This window comes from Carettochelys insculpta, chromosome 25 (genome assembly GCF_033958435.1).
Source record: "Carettochelys insculpta isolate YL-2023 chromosome 25, ASM3395843v1, whole genome shotgun sequence".
Classification (NCBI taxonomy): Eukaryota; Metazoa; Chordata; order Testudines; family Carettochelyidae; genus Carettochelys; species Carettochelys insculpta.
In genome coordinates this window covers 14,387,044-14,402,511 of record NC_134161.1, presented here as the reverse complement: position 1 = coordinate 14,402,511, position 15,468 = coordinate 14,387,044, and the positions used below count along the sequence as shown (strand labels likewise).

Genomic DNA, 15,468 nt, shown 5'->3' with positions numbered 1-15,468 from the left:
TTGATTTTCTAATTAGACGATAAAAATGAGAAAGTAAGGCATTGCGCTGTAATAGTGCCCTGTGACACTTTTGTGTTTTTGTCTGGTTTTTAGATCCCTATCCAGATACAAATTTCCATCTGCAGACACAGATATCCATGTATATATATCCATATCTGCTGCTCTGCAGGCCTCGATTCTCCAGAGGTGCAGTGGCCACAGGAGAAGAACAGGGTGTTGCCACTTGCAGGAACCAATGTCCCATGCCAGCAGCTCCTCTCAGCCATGCAGCTGTGTTTCTTGTCTGGGGTTGCACAGCCCTCCTGGGAGAGGAACACTGGAGAGGTAGGTGGAGTTGTCAGCATGGGGTGCTGGGTCCTGGGAGCAGTAGTACCATGTTCCTCTCCTTTGGCCATTGGGTTTCAGGAGAGTAAAGCCCTGTTGATCAGCTGATAGAGATTTCTGTCTACAAATATTTGCACCAGAGACAGAATCTTGTATCTGCCCAGGCCAGTAGTGATTTTGTAAGCAAGTGCTTTCTAAGTGACGTGAACTTTGGGGTACGTGAGAGAAATCAGACTTCTGAAAGGGGAGCAGTATTTTGGAAAGGTTGCGAACCACTGATCTGCTTTCCTGAATTCACCATCTCCCAGGTGTATTTTGGTCACTGCTGAACACTGAAGAGATGGACCTAGATCTTCACTGCTGAAATCAGTGTTCCTGTCCTTAGTGGGAAAGTAACTCTGTCCTACTCCTTGAATGACTGCTCATTTCTAGAGCCGAATCTTTTCTATGTTTATAAACTGCTTTCCTTTCATTGTTAATAACAGTTTCAGCAGACTCTGCCTCCAGCTAGGATCAAAAATGATTGCACTGGAACAGCCTATTCTCAAGCCACCTCTACCCCATGCAGAAAAATAACTGAAATCTCAGACTAGAATCTGCTAACTCATGCAGTCTGGAGAGAAGAGACCTGTACTCCCTTTGAGGATTCTGTGGTAGTTGATCATACTGCAGTGAGAATGTCTGGTGATTGGTGCCTTAGAAAGTATTCCAGTCTTCCAAACTTCTTGAGAACTTAGTAGACCCCAACTCAAAACCTTTTGAGGTTCTTATATTGGTAGCTCTGGTTGCCTGTCAGCTGGAGTCCCATAGTCTGTTCAGCCTATCATTCTGCCTTTAGGGAAGCCAGTTTCTGTGTCCCAGTCAGTTCCCAGATCTTCTTCTGGGGTCTGAGAAGGCACTCCAACTGCACAAATTCTTACTTTTCAGGAGATGGGAGACCCTGTTGAAATCAGCTAAAGTTTCCAATTTCATACACAAATGTCCTTGAGGTGCCACTATCCCCAGAAGCGATAGCCTGACCTTTCATATGTGGTATGATGGTGGGGAGAGGGGAGCAGTGAGATCTGAAACATGCTGCTGCTCGTTAACAAAGGGAGACAGAACCCTGGTTGCAAAATGAAAGCTATCTCAAACATTATTTTTTTAGTATTTGAAGAGCTTTTTTTTAAAAAAAATGTATATAGGCTAGCATGGCTTTCTTTCTGTTACTATCTATCTCATGGGTCTTGACAGGTGGCATTAGCCTGCTACAGGGTTCAATGATCCAAGCTAATATTTGAATGCTCTGCTGTCTTGATTTCCAGAGATGTATTAGGAGATTGACCTGAGAGGCATTAACTACATAGACCTATGAAACAGCACTTCCCCAGTCCCAGCCCTAACCCTGCAATAGTCTTTCCTTTAGCCCTGGCTGTATCATTTAACCTGTCTGGAGCTATTTCACCATTGGCAAAAATGGGAAGCTGAGTGTAGAACACCTAGCACAAATGATACAGTATTTATTAACAAACACGGAGTGGGTGTGGATTATAATTATACCACTACTTCACAAGTGTTGTAATGATGAATGCTTTTAAGCTGTTCCATATTGCTATTTTTCCTAGAGGGAAATTCAGCCATGTGCAGAGGACCATCACAAGGTCTATATGCCTCTTGTAACCTCATCCTAGGGACATGGGACCCTTCTGGAAAATATGCTGCAGTCAGACAAAAGTTATAGGGCTATTGAGAATAACTGGATGCATTTTTCTGGCCTGTGTTACATACTCTAGCGCTAGATGATCTATTGATGCCTTCTGGCCTTAAAATCAGTGACTTCAATGGTAGTTAATCTTTATACTGTGAATTTCACCCCCAATAAACATACATTTTGTAACTCTACTGGGTCACTGATAAGGAAAACTATACCCTTACAGTGAGGGGATGGAGAGGGGGAGGTATATTTCCTTGTGTCAGCTATTTGTTTGAACAATGTGTGAATGAGTTAGCTGGAAACATTCATCAGTCTGTGCTAGGTGTGAAATATTAATATACTTTTATTGTCTATTTTATTTCTTCTTTACAAGCACTGGTATGCAGCTCTGGGTGCAGGGGAGTCTTTCATGCATAGATTTTTCTTTTTTCTGCATGGCTTTGAAATAAACTCTTGAAATGTTTCCCTTAAGTCCCCAGTTGGTTGAAATACTGCTAGGAGTGTTGCCAATGGTTGTGAATGGTGTGGAAGTCCAGTAGCTTGCATGCCAGCTGGTGTAACTGGGTTTTTCCAAGAAAACAGCATAGACTCTTCCCCTAAAATATCCTTTATGCCATGGAGCATAGCTGCTTAATGGATGTAGACCTTCTGGGAACAGGAATGTGCCAATTAAACAATTGTCCTGCTTCTTAGAGCCTCCTAGGGAGACACCGTTTCAGCTGAGAAACCACATTGAACTTCACCTGTGTGCAAGAGAAGCCAGAATCTGGCCACAACTGCCTAGAATCCTCTGGGTAAAGCTGGTTGCTATCCCAGTGTAGCAACTAGGGAAGAAGGGGGTTCTGCTATTGCAATCTACAGCAGGTGTATGTGCAGAGCCAAAGATTGATCTAACTGATGCTGGAGTGGGAGGACATAAGATGCTTCCTGATGACACCCTCCTACCCCTCCCCCCAAAACCCCATCCTATAACAAAAAATCATGTGCCTCAAGAGGCAATCTGACCGTTCATCCTACCAGGGAACTGGATGTCTTGTGAATTGGCAATGGGACATGAGGCCTTCCCCCTCTTCTCCACCAGATTTCTAGTTCAAATCAAGCCCAAGTCAATAGTGACTGATTCTTTTTCCCCATCTCTGGTCAACACCTAGTGACCTCCTAGCGCAGATCCCCAAAGACCACCAATTGGCACTAATGGCAATAGAGAAGTCAAGGATTTATTGGTCAGGCACTTTAAGTTCATCCATCTGCATACGTACACCATACCCATCACCATAATCTCTGGGCTTCTTACAGCTCTCTCATGGCTCTAGGCTGAATCCTGTATGATCCCCTGGATAAGGTTGAGACCCACTGACCATGCAATATGGAGGAAGTTCTCTCTGTTGTACCTGTTTCTGAGGCCTTCAGCTCCAGGTCGGCCACTCAGGAGCCCCAGGCTTATGCTGGTACATCTTGAGTCACCCTGCATTGCTGTTGACTGGAAACCACACTAGGGCAGGCCAGTTGCTAAAGTGCATTGTCACTAGAGTACACTCTGGAAATCATCTCTGTGCCAGCTGTCAGGGTGCTAATTAAGCTGTTGACTCTGTTACACACTTTTGTCCCCACCCCCCAAATTTGTGGAGCTCAAGGCTAATGAGCCATTGTATCAGAACCAAAACATCCCATTCTGCCTGGGAACATGCAGTGCTTTCTTCCATTGATCTCACTGGGAGTCACACAGGTGCCTCTAATGGGCTGTATTAGCCCCTTGGCTAAGAGTGTGGGGTTTAAGAGAGACTAAGAGCTCAAATTACATGCTCTGTTATACCCAGAGGGTTGTCAGTGTCAAATCCTTATCAGACCTAACTGGGGAGAAACCTAGCCATCTGCTAGTATGAAGGATGAGTGAGCTTGAAGAGGATCGCAGGGGAGGCAGAAGGTAGGAAACTGAAGGCTCATTTGATTGGACACTAGTTGTTTGGGACACTGATACCCCTTGAAGGCCAAACCTGTATACGATTGCAGAGCTGAATCCCTAAAGGAAAAGAAAAAACAAGAAGTCCCGTGGCACTCTATTACAGATGAACAAATGTTTTTGGAGCATAAGCTTTCGTGGGCAGACATGCAAGGAAAGGAGCCACTCTGGGGAGTGAATGACTATAAAGAGACACTTGAGGGGGGCAGTTCCTACAATGTCATGCCTGGCCATGCGGGGGAGCATGCTGACAGGTGAATTGTTTTCTTCCAGTGCCCCCAACCAGATATCAGCATTACATAACTTTGGTCATTTGCAAAGTCTCCTGGGGTAGAATGATGAGCTGGAGTTAACTCCATGCCCTCCTGGTTCAGGGATAATAAAGTGGAAGAGATATGGAATGTAAGAACAGCCACATTAGATCAGCTCAAAGGTCCTTCTAACCCAGTATCCTGTCTTCCATCAGCAGCCCATGCCAAGTGCTTCAGAAAGAATGAATAAAGCAGACATTGTAGACATTGACGGGCTCGTCCCCCATACATTTATCTAGCTCTCTTTTTGAGTCCATGTCCTTTGGCAATGAGTTCTACAGGTTGATTGTCCTCTGTGGGAAGAAATACTACTGTTTGCATCTCCTGCCTATTAATTTCATTTGGTGACCCTCTAGCTTCTCTTCTATGAGAAGGTAGTGTTATTTAGTCCCGATCCACTTTCAGGATGTGATAGAAGGAAGAGGCAAGATCTAGTTCAGTGTTCTCTCTCTTTTTTTCCAACCATGGGCAGAATAAATTTTATTTGCACCAAGGCATGTGCGGATGTGCAATGCCAATAGAAACACAAGCTGCCCACTGTGGGTGGCTGTGGGTGCTCTTCTGATCAACTGGGTGGCACCTAAATCTCTCCTGGGTGGCCACCCAAGCATTCAGCTTACAAGGAACACAGATCTAGTCCCATCTCAGCCTTAAGGAAACCCCAAACCCTGGATCCCAAAATCTCTACATGGGCTTGTGGTTGGATCCACCATCCTCACTAAATTGGGCTCTTTCATAATCCATCAGACTAGAACCTCAGAGCTCAAGAACCCTTGGGTGAAAACTCAGCTCCATTGAAATCATCGGAAACTTTGCCTTTGACTTCCCCACTGCTAAAGTTGCACTCCTGGACTCTAGGCTGTGCATGTGCTCATAAATGGACCAGACTTTTGTGTCATTCATGAGAGGACATAGCAAGGGGAAGGATGCAAAACCCAAAGCGTATGGGGAACTCAGGTCTGGAAGACCTGCAGCAGAGTATCAGTCAGTTTTCCCTTAGTCCTGGTTTATGCCTTGGGAGTGGACATTTTGCACCTGCATCTTTTTTTTAGTAGTGGCATTCCTCCCCAGAGGGGCAGCTGAGCTGATAGACATTACAAGGCATTCATTTAAACTGCATAAAACAGGGCTTAAAAATGCAACCAGGATACATTGTTTTTGTGGCTTCTGATGGACTAAGGAAAAGAAGAAGGATGATCTACTGGTGAGGGTGTTTTCTGGGCTTTAGAACAGTTCAGTTTCCTGGCCCACTAAAAACTGTGTGAGCTGGGTAGGCCCAGAGCTTCAAAAGTTTTTGGTGCCCTATTCCCCAGGAAAACATCTAAATCTCTTTCAGGACCTGACACTTAGCCTCTGTGCTGGAATTTTCCACCTGAAAAAAGCCAGCAGCACTGCTTCTTTCAAGAAGGTGTTGTAAGGATTAACTATGTTACATGCTGCAAGGACTGGGGCTGTAGAAATGCCTTAATAAAGACAGGATGCAGAGACGGGACTCATCATATAACCCCTTGCTAAAGAGCTGGCATTGGTTGGATCTGAGGAGCTGATCGAGGGGGAGAATCATTCCGCAGGAAAAACCTTGCTCTTATCAGTGATTGCTCTGAATGCTGCAACCTAATGAGGAAATTCAATTTTTTTACACAAAATTGCAAATGATTGCACTGCTACTAATGCGTTTTTTGTCTTTGTGCTCTTAAATGTTGACAACTAGACATCCCTGGAGACTGAAGTCACCGCTTATCCACAGTACAGGTTCAACACGAACAGTGCAGCTTACACACCCACACAACATGCCTCAGTCCTGTGCCATAAGGACACTGCTATGGTTGCAAGGGCATTGCCCATTTGCTTCTTGGCTTCTCTTCTGAGCCAGTCAAACAAGGGCCCAACTGGTAGAAATGTGGGGAGGATTTTGTTAGGAATACAGCTGAAATTAACCACTTGTGGGCAACCCAACCATTTAAAAAATATCAGTATGTTTAGACTGCTGTTGTTTGGCCTGAATTCATACCTGAATTCAAGACTGGAGGGCTGGGGGAGAGCGGGTTGTTGGACAAGAGGATCTAAGAATCCTTTTCCAGGGCTGATCTTCTGGCTCTTTTATTTCAGGATGCTGCCATGTGACTGGCTGACAAACAGGGAATGACAGCAGTAGTCCTGCATACCAAATTGCATAATAAATTATAATGCCCCTTCAGGGCACCAGTAGTCTCCCATCCCTGTGCTGGACATGAAGCCGCAGACTGTCACAGTTGACTTAGAGCAAGCTATAGCTCCTGTCATTGGTACCCATGAAAGAGACAAATTTGAACTGTGGGTAATAAGATGGTTTATCCTCATTGCGGAGGGTTGCTGGTATACGTGAGATCAGGCCTTGTGTGAGGGGATGAATTGTCCATCTGCATGAAGGCTCATAAAAATTCATCCATACCACATGAATTCTACAGGAACCAGAACAAACAAAAATTGGTGCTTGTGATTGATTGTCTGGGGACTTCTCTTATTTTTATTTTTATTTCCCCAGAGCCATTTATTTTTACCAAAATGATGCTAAGGCTTGTACTGTAATGTTATTTTTGCTCCTCCTGCTACTCACCATTTCTTGGTCTCCCACAATTTCCTGAGCCTTTACAAAATGAAACACATACATGTTGGAAGTTGAGTGCGCAGCTAACAAAGGTGAGAGATGAGACTGAACCAATATTTGGCACAAACCCATCGACATCACTTATTTAGCAGCACGTAGCCTCCTGCAGACAGTATACCCGGAGAAGGGGTCAGACTCTGGTCTCTCACCAGGGTATATTGGGAAAAACACGAGTTTACACTGATGTCAGTGAGCAGATAATTAAGCCCAAAGAACCCAAGCTTTGAGCACATGCACGTGATCCCAATTTCAGCAGAGAAATGGATTTTGAAAGGCCATTCATGCCAATTGGAGCAGGACCCTTGGCTCTGCCTGCACAAGGCAATAGGGCAGATATGGTTGTGGAGAAATGTGGCTTTCCCAAGTCAGAGATAAGAGTGGGAGCTCTGCTAGCTCATGCACCTGTTGCTCCCCCTTCTCCCAACCCTGTCCCTATTTGTGAGCAAAGATGAGTGTCAACACACATCGGACCAGCAGATGGCGCCAATTGTTAATCACTGGAGCGTCAGTCTCTGGACAGGGAAAAGGTGAGAACCTGCTTGAAAGATGGAAGACTTTATTTTAACTGTCTAAAAAAGAGTTGCTTGTCTCATGCAAAACAGCATGAACTAAGCTGGCTGGTCAGAGTCCAGCTGGAGGTGGGCAGTGGACCAGTCCCAGAAACTGCTCTGTTAAATCTGCTGCTTGGCATTTTCAGCAGTGAGCCATGGTGTCCACAGTCCGCTCATCACACCTACAGCCAGTCCCTTTTGCTCAGAGTTGAGGTGTGTTGGTGGGGGTATCTGGACGCTGCCCATGCCCTGGAGGCTCTATCGATATTCAGAGGACCTATACTCCACGGTGGTGAGTCTGGCAGCTTCTCACAGCATGAAAAATACATTTCAAATGTCATTGAAAGGTTGGGGTTTTTTGTTTGGTTGTTTTTTTTTTCAGACAGAAGCAGAGCTGATGCCCATGTGAAGGTGACACCATCCTCAGCAACTGTTCTGGAAACAGCATCCAGAGCTGTATCCTGGTCACAAAAGATGCAGAGCCAAAACTCCACCCCCCACCAAGAGCTTGCTTTCTAAGAGCATAAACTACTCCTGCCAGACAACAAAAGGTGAGATGCTGCCAAGGTAATTGACATTATTTTATATAAAATCTCACAGTATTAGGAGTATGGGGACAGCTGACTACATACATATCCTGTCTTTCTGGTATGAAGTCTTGCTTCACCCCTACTGAGCTTTCAAAGAGGTCCCCCTCCTTTGGTTTGCTGTCTCACATTCCACCCTCCTACAGGTGAGCTCCCTCTTTGTGCACCATGCCGAAAGGCTGTATCTTCCAAAGTTGTGGGTCATACATGCATGATGCAAACTTTTCAGTTTTAATGCAAGGAAGGCACAGGTCGTGTGAAGCTGTCCTTAATGGTTTCGGATCCCTGCCTCCTGCATATGCCACCCATGCATTCTTGCTTGTTCATGGTGGGTAGGAAAGATTATTTTGCTCTCTCAGTGGAGTGATTACTCAGGGTCTGTTGGTGGGAAAGCTCTGTTTCCTATGCACGTGGCTCTCTTGCTACCCCCTGGGCTAAGGGGTCCGATGCAGTGGAGTTGCCATGGGGAGGATGGGGATGTTATGATCATGCAAGGAAATACTCCAGCACTGGAGCCTGGCTCAGTCTCATGGAGAGATTATGAAGGTCAAGGTTGACCTGTGTATTGAATGGTGAGTCAGTGCCCAGAGTGGAGTGTGGGGCAAATGGGCTCTCCAAAGCCTGTGCTGCTGTGTGGATGGGTTGCTGTGTTCTGCACTAATGGTAATAAAAGAGGGTGGTGTCTACAGAGCATTTTGGTGAAAAGTCAGGGTGACACACATGCTGGCAACCTCCAGGTGTCAGTCTGAATGAGACAGCAGGGCATAATGTCCTCTTGCTAGCCATGGATGAAAGAGAGGCATTTCACAGCTGCGGCACTTTATATATTCAGAAGCTGTGGATTGTGTTAATAAAATGAGGAGCATGATGATTGCAGTGGTGAATGCCCCAAACCATCCACTCCAGCCCATCTCATCCAATTCCCATTAGCAGTAAAACAAAGCTTCTCCTAACTTGAGCTGTGAGGTTCAGTGCCACCTGGAATCACTTCCTCATTCTTTCTCAGATACCTCATCCTACTTCTTTTGATCCAGTTTTTGATGCGTTCCTCCCAAATGTGTCAAATGAAGAGGCTGTTGATATGCTTCAGTATTTTTCCCAGCAGGATAAGTTTGGCTATAAATGAGGTAATCACATAATTTAGGCCCAAAACCAAAGTTTTTGTATCCTAATAATAATCCAATGTTGGATGCAATCATAGGAAAGATGGGGGCCTATATGGTAAAATGAGGTCTTGCCGTGAAGAATGTGACCAGCAGATGTCATGTCTCAGAAGGGACAGCAGATCTCTTGTGATCTAGCTGATTGGGGTTCAAACCTAGTAACAGGAGGGTTTTCGTTAACAGGGCTATAAATCTCCCTACAAACAGCTTTGTTATTGGTGTTGTATGTATTTAAAGACTCCTCTGCAGTGTTTGTTTCCCAGACCTCAGAGTGCTGGCCTTGTGCAGGAGACCCAAGAGGAGCAACTGACTAGTTTCCCTGTCCAAGACATATGACATGCAAAAATTAAACACAGAGCATGATAGTGAAAAACAAAATGACGTGTGACATTCTTTCCCTCTCACTGGTCCTAAAGCATTGGCAACAAGGCTGGTGGGGAAGCAAGTTTAGTGAGTAATTGTGAAACCTGAGTTTTAACTCTCATCCATGTGCACTGAGCTTTATTTAAAAAGTCAAGTATTTCCCAGTCATTAATGCAGTCACCACTTATTGAAATTTCAAATCTGATACTCTTCCAGGCTGACTGTGGGGTTGACTAAGAAGGGGATTATGGGTCACACACTAGAGCAGGATTTTCCATTTCACAAGCAATTCCAAATATTTTTAAAAAATGGTTTGAAATAGAACACAAGCAAATCAATAATGAATTTTCCCACAAACTGAAATTCCTGCAAGGGGAAGAAGAAATCCTTTTGGACCAATCAAATGATTCCATTTTGATAAAACTGAAATCTTTAATTCCAACTTTTGCCTTTTTATGTTATTTTACAAAAAAAAAAAAAGTTGTTTCAAAACAGAAAATGGAAACATCCCATTCTATGGGGGCTTGTTTTTTTTTATTCCCCCTAAATGTAATGTTAAAATCAACAAACTTTTGAAAGCAGAATATTTTGCAGTGAATAGGCATTTTCCAAAGGAAAAAAGTCTGTCAGACCATTTCCAACCAGGGCCAAATTTAGGGTTGATTTATAACTAAAGAGCCCTTCCCACCCACCTTATGCTGTTTGTTTCCCTTAGACAACTTACCAGCTGCTATTGCTGTGTCTGGAAGTTTGACTGATGTATCTTGGGTGTGAGAGATAAGAAGGTGCAAATGAAATTAGAATGGAGATTCTTACCTTGCTTCATCTTATGCATTCTGTTGGCCATTAGCACATGCCTCATATCAACGAAAGCTCACCTAATAAACCATTTTGCTAGTCTTTAAAGTGCTACTTGACTGCTTTTTGTTTTGATAATGTGTAGACTAGCACGGCTTCCTCTTTGTTACTATGCCTCATACCAGCTTAGATTCCCATGCAACTGCTGTAGATCAGCATGCACTTAACTGATGTGAAGCTTGCAACTGAGAGCATTTCTGAGCTTGGCGTGCACATGAGGAATTCAGAAATGAAAGTTCAAGTAGCTCCATACTGAACTCCCTCTAGACTGATTTATACTCGCATATGAATTTGGCCTTTAGTCCCTGCAAGTCTTACCTGACAGAAAACAAAGACCCCCTATTACAAAAAGGATGTGGACATGTTGGAGAGAGTCCAGCGGAGAGCAACAAAAATGATTAGGAGGCTGGAGCACATGACTTATGAGGAGAGGTTGAAGGATGTAGGCTTATTTAGTCTACAAAAGAGAAGTGTGTGTATAGCAGCCTTCAACTACCTGAAGGGGAAATACAAAGAGGACGGAGAGAGGCTGTTTTCAGTGGTGATGGATGGCACGAGGAGCAATAGTCTCAAGTTACAGAGGGGGAGGTGTAGTTTGGATATTAGGAAAAACTATTTCACCAGGAGCGTGGTGAAGCACTAGGATGCGTTACCTAGAGAGGTGGTAGAATCTCCATCTCTCGAGGTTTTTAAGTCCCAGCTTGACAAAGCACTGGCTGGGATGTCTGGGTCCTGCTTGGAGCAGAGGGTAGGATCTGATGACCTTGTGAGGTCTCTTCCAACCCCACGATTCTGTGATTCTAAGGCTAGATCTACACAGCAGTGTTATTTTGAAACAAGCTATTCTGGAAGAGATTTTTCAGAATAGCTTATTTCAAAATAGCACATCTATATACAAAATGCATACCAAAAGAGCACTCAGCTATTTCAGCATAATGGCTGTGTCCACACTTGGCCAAAACTTTGAAATGGCCAAATCAGAGGATACTAATGAGGCACTGAAATGAATATTCAGCACCTCATTAGCATGCTGCTGGCCACAGCACTTTGAAAGTGCTGTGTTTCGATCGTGCACAGCTTAGCTACACAGGGATCCTTTTCAAAAGGACCCCGCAAATTTTGAAATCCTCTTATTCCTATCAGCTGATTTCAAAGTCTGCGGGGTCCTGTCAAAAAGGACCCTATCTAGCCGAGCCACGCGTGATTGAAACACGGCACTTTCTAAGTGCTGGGGCCAGCAGCATGCTAATGAGGCTCTGAATATTCATTTCAGCGCCTCATTGTATCCTCTGATTTGCCCATTACCATGGCCATTTCGAATTTTTGGCCAACTGTGGCCAGAACCAATATGTCCACACACAAGAGAGCTTATTACAGAATACAGCCTTTGGATGTACAATAGCTTATTTCAAAATAGCCTCTTTTCCCTGTCTCCACAGCCCCTATTCTGACATATCTGTTTTGGAATAGGTGCTATTCCCTCCAGAATGAGACTCACCATATTCAAAATTATTTTGAAACAGTGGTTTGCTTTGTGTAGATGCTCACAAAGTTATTCCAAAATAACTTTGCTGTGCAGACACACCCTAAGAGATCAAGCATGTTCTTCACATCAAGACCATCTAGACTCAAGTCTGTCCTTAGGAAATGATCAAACATGGGGTTAATGAATGCAAGATTTACTCTGTTAGAGGGAGAGGTTTTGGGGGTTTGATTTGTTTTTCTGGTGTCCACTGATATTTGGCAGCAATAAAGAGGAGTTAAAGCAGCCCAAGAGAAATTTGTCCACATGGACTGGAAGACAGAGCCAGCAAAATTCACCCCTACAAAATTCTCTCTGCTGGCAAAGCCCACTAACAGTAGCCAAGCTTGGGAAGGTTTGCAAACAGAGCAAAATGCTTTTCCACCCTGCCTCAACACTTCTGCACAACAGAGAAAAATGTTGAACATGTGGCGGAAATATCTGACTTTCCACTGTAGAAAACTTGTTTTGCACAAGGGACTTTGCAAGTCTGGTGAGAAAAGAGCACAAGGGGTGTGGCAGAGCCTGGCAGAGGTGTGTCAGCAGAGCAATGACAGTTTGTGCAGAAGCTCAGATGTGAGCTGCACTGAGAAGAACATATGTGGATCCAGGACTAAAAATATTATGTGGGACTGGAGGGTAAGGATTGAGGAGCACCGTGGGGGAAGCCTGGGCTGGCGTGATTTGTTCTGTGGCTACCCTTTGCTCTCTAGGCTTAGCAGTAAGATTCCTGCAGCTGGCCTGACATTTGCTTTCCAGAAGATAAAATCACCTATTAAGCCTAGTGGGACTGCTTGTGATATTCACAAAAGAAGGCTGTCCAAAACAGAGCCTAGAAAGCCAGCAGGCCAGGGGGAGTGTGGTAAATGTGCCCCTCAATCGGGAGACCACCGCCCTTGCTGGGTGAGCCCTTCCCAACAATCTGCTGGTTGATGCACAAAGGACAAGCTCTAGTGAAACCACTCTCTCTCCCTCTGCCTCCTCCCTCTTTTTCAGCTCTTTCATCCATCCCAGAAGAGCAACCCGCTATGTTTTTCACAGCTCTGACAAACACAGGCAAGTTCCTTGCTAGATGTGCAGGGCTCCCCAGCTACTGCATCTCCTCTTCGCTTTTAAGAGCTGTCTCTGTCTGCAGGATTTTTTTTTTTAAATACCAATGCAAAGGTAACACAGGGAATGAGGGAGCTGCAAAGCCTGCAGACACAGAGAGGTGATGCGTGTGCAGCGGGTCCCAGGGAGAGCAAAGACCATGCAGCTGACAGGGGAGCACCACATCCTCTGCGTTTTGCCAAGGAAATGAAGGAGTCTCTCACTCTCCTCCAGCCCCTCCTCAGACTGGCCTATTCTGGCCCAAACCCCTCCCTCCTCTCCCTGCTTACACTCTCAGCCACCTTTCCCTTTCCTGTTCATTCAGAACAGATGATGCTCCTGATCACATGTGCACAGCTCCCCTCCCTCGTCCTGTCCCCAGCCCTTTAACTAGCTTCATTACACGGAGAATTCATTTCTACTACACACAGCCAGCGCGAGAGAGCAGGCAAAGGGAGGGAGATTTAACAGGCAAAAGTAGCACCCTGGAGCTGAAGGGCTGGGGCTCGGGGGAGCTGTGGCAGCTCTGTCAGAGCCAGCAAAGTCCAAGGATGGCTAAGAGCAGAGGACTTGTGCACGTAAATCCAGTGCACAACACAAAGGTTTGGTAATACCAGGCCAGAAGGCAGTAAGGAGGGCAGATCCTGGGAGAAGACCCCCATACTGTGGTGATGGCATGGATTGGACACCCTTTCAGCAACTGCTTTTGCCTTCCTCCCAGTTCTCTCTCCACCATGTTCCCTCAAACTACGAGGGAACAAGACTGATGCAAAGCCACTGTTAGCAAGTAAGTTACCCTATTGTTTGTTTGCTTCCCAGCACTTGCTTGCTCTCTCTCTCTCTCTCTCTTTTCTTGCTCTCTCTTTCTTGTCTCTGGCTGCTGTCCAGAAGACAGGTTCCTAGGTCAGCAGAACAGAAGGATGCTTTACCCAGCCATGTGAGGGAGACCTCAAGTAAATAGACACTGTCTCTCTGCAAGGGCATATCAGGGGCTGGATTTGGATCTTGGACACACCATTGTTGTCAGGGTAAACTGTGAGATGCCTACATACTGTGGTAATGAGCATTGTACAAGGACCAGTTAGAAAGGAGCTGCCTAGCTCTGGAGCCAGCAGAGCAACTCTGGGTTTGCATGTAGAGTTAGAGGTCAAACTAAATTTAGGGCATTGCCTATTTCCTTTGGGTCTCAGAACAGCTGGAGTCTAGCCTCTACTTGGTAGTTGTTATTAAAGCAAACCTTCGGCATGCACATGCTGCGTAGAACGTGAGGAATTCCAAGTGGCTCTGGGGGATGTAAGTGGCCATGCTACAATCAGCCTGGTCCGTTTGCGGGCGATAGCCCAGGTCACTTTGGCTCCCCTGATTGAATTGTTTTACAGCATGCTGGGCTGCCCTAACATCCTAACTTTTATGCCAATGTGTTTTTCGCTCCTTGGTGAACTGAGTGTCACAAACCAGCTAAGAACCGTCAAAGCTCTAACAATTGTGAGCCAGTGTCAAGCTAAATCTTGAGTCTAATCGCTGATCAGCAGACAGAGCCAGCTTGATGAGGGGTAGGAGGTTAGTTCAGAGCGGTCTGTCAGTGGCCATGCTTGAACTGGCCTCCACTGAGATGGCTAATTCATATTATTATTCAATATTTGTATTACTGGAGTTTCTTGGGGCCCTGTTTGTAAACCAGGTTCTCATTGTGCTAGGTGCTATACGCACAGAACTAAAAGGTGGTCTTTTTCCTAAACATTGGACAGTCTGCCTTCCCAGCTCTGAAATCCTGCCAGCAAACAGAGCTTGCATCCTAGGTAGGGAAATAATTTTGTGCTGTAGAAGTGTAGTGGGAAAAGCGAGGGGATGGAAGGGGAGTGAAACTGAAGCTTCTCACTAGCTCTTGGCGAGGGAGGATCTCAGTAAGTTAGTTCTAAATTGTTTAGGTAAGCACGCCTAGATGAGGGATAGGCTGTCTCACTTCTGGGGCCCAATTTCCTGAGGAAGCCCAGTCTCATAACTCTTCCAGCCCAGACGTGCAATCCCAGGTGCTTGGAAGAGTCCAGAGAAGCAGTCAGGATTCTAAGTGCTCGTCCAAACTGAATCTCGGAACCTTTTAATGTTAGAGACAGCCCCTTCCTATCGGTCTAAAAAGCCGCCTGGATGTTTGCAGGGAAGCCTGGATTCCAGTCTGCACTTTGACACTTAAACAGCTGTGTAACCTTGGATAGGTCACATCGCCTGCCTGTGCCTCAATTTCCCCATCTGAAATGGAGATAACAACACTGTCCTACTTCACAGGAGGATTTGCTTAGCCAATTCATCTTTGAAACCCTCGAAAGGAAAATGCTGTAGATGTGCTAAGCAATGGTCATATTATCATCCACTTTCCAAGAAGGTGCAGGATTATATAGTGAT

At 45.2% G+C, this 15,468-nt stretch overlaps 1 protein-coding gene across 3 annotated transcripts in view; it reads left to right on the top strand.

The window, feature by feature from the left end:
- Positions 1-7,898: 7,898 nt before the first annotated feature.
- Positions 7,899-15,468, top strand: part of KCNJ5 (potassium inwardly rectifying channel subfamily J member 5) — a 39,024-nt gene continuing 31,454 nt past the window's right edge. For 2 of the 3 annotated variants that reach the window (XM_074976882.1, XM_074976881.1), the window contains exon 1: positions 7,899-8,037. Coding sequence is in view for 1 of the 3 variants with exons in the window: in XM_074976880.1 (XP_074832981.1) it covers positions 8,043-8,053 (11 nt within the window). In the remaining 2 variants the exon portion in view is untranslated. Of the gene's footprint in view, positions 8,054-15,468 lie in introns of all 3 variants that reach the window. The other variant, XM_074976880.1, reaches the window with a different exon arrangement.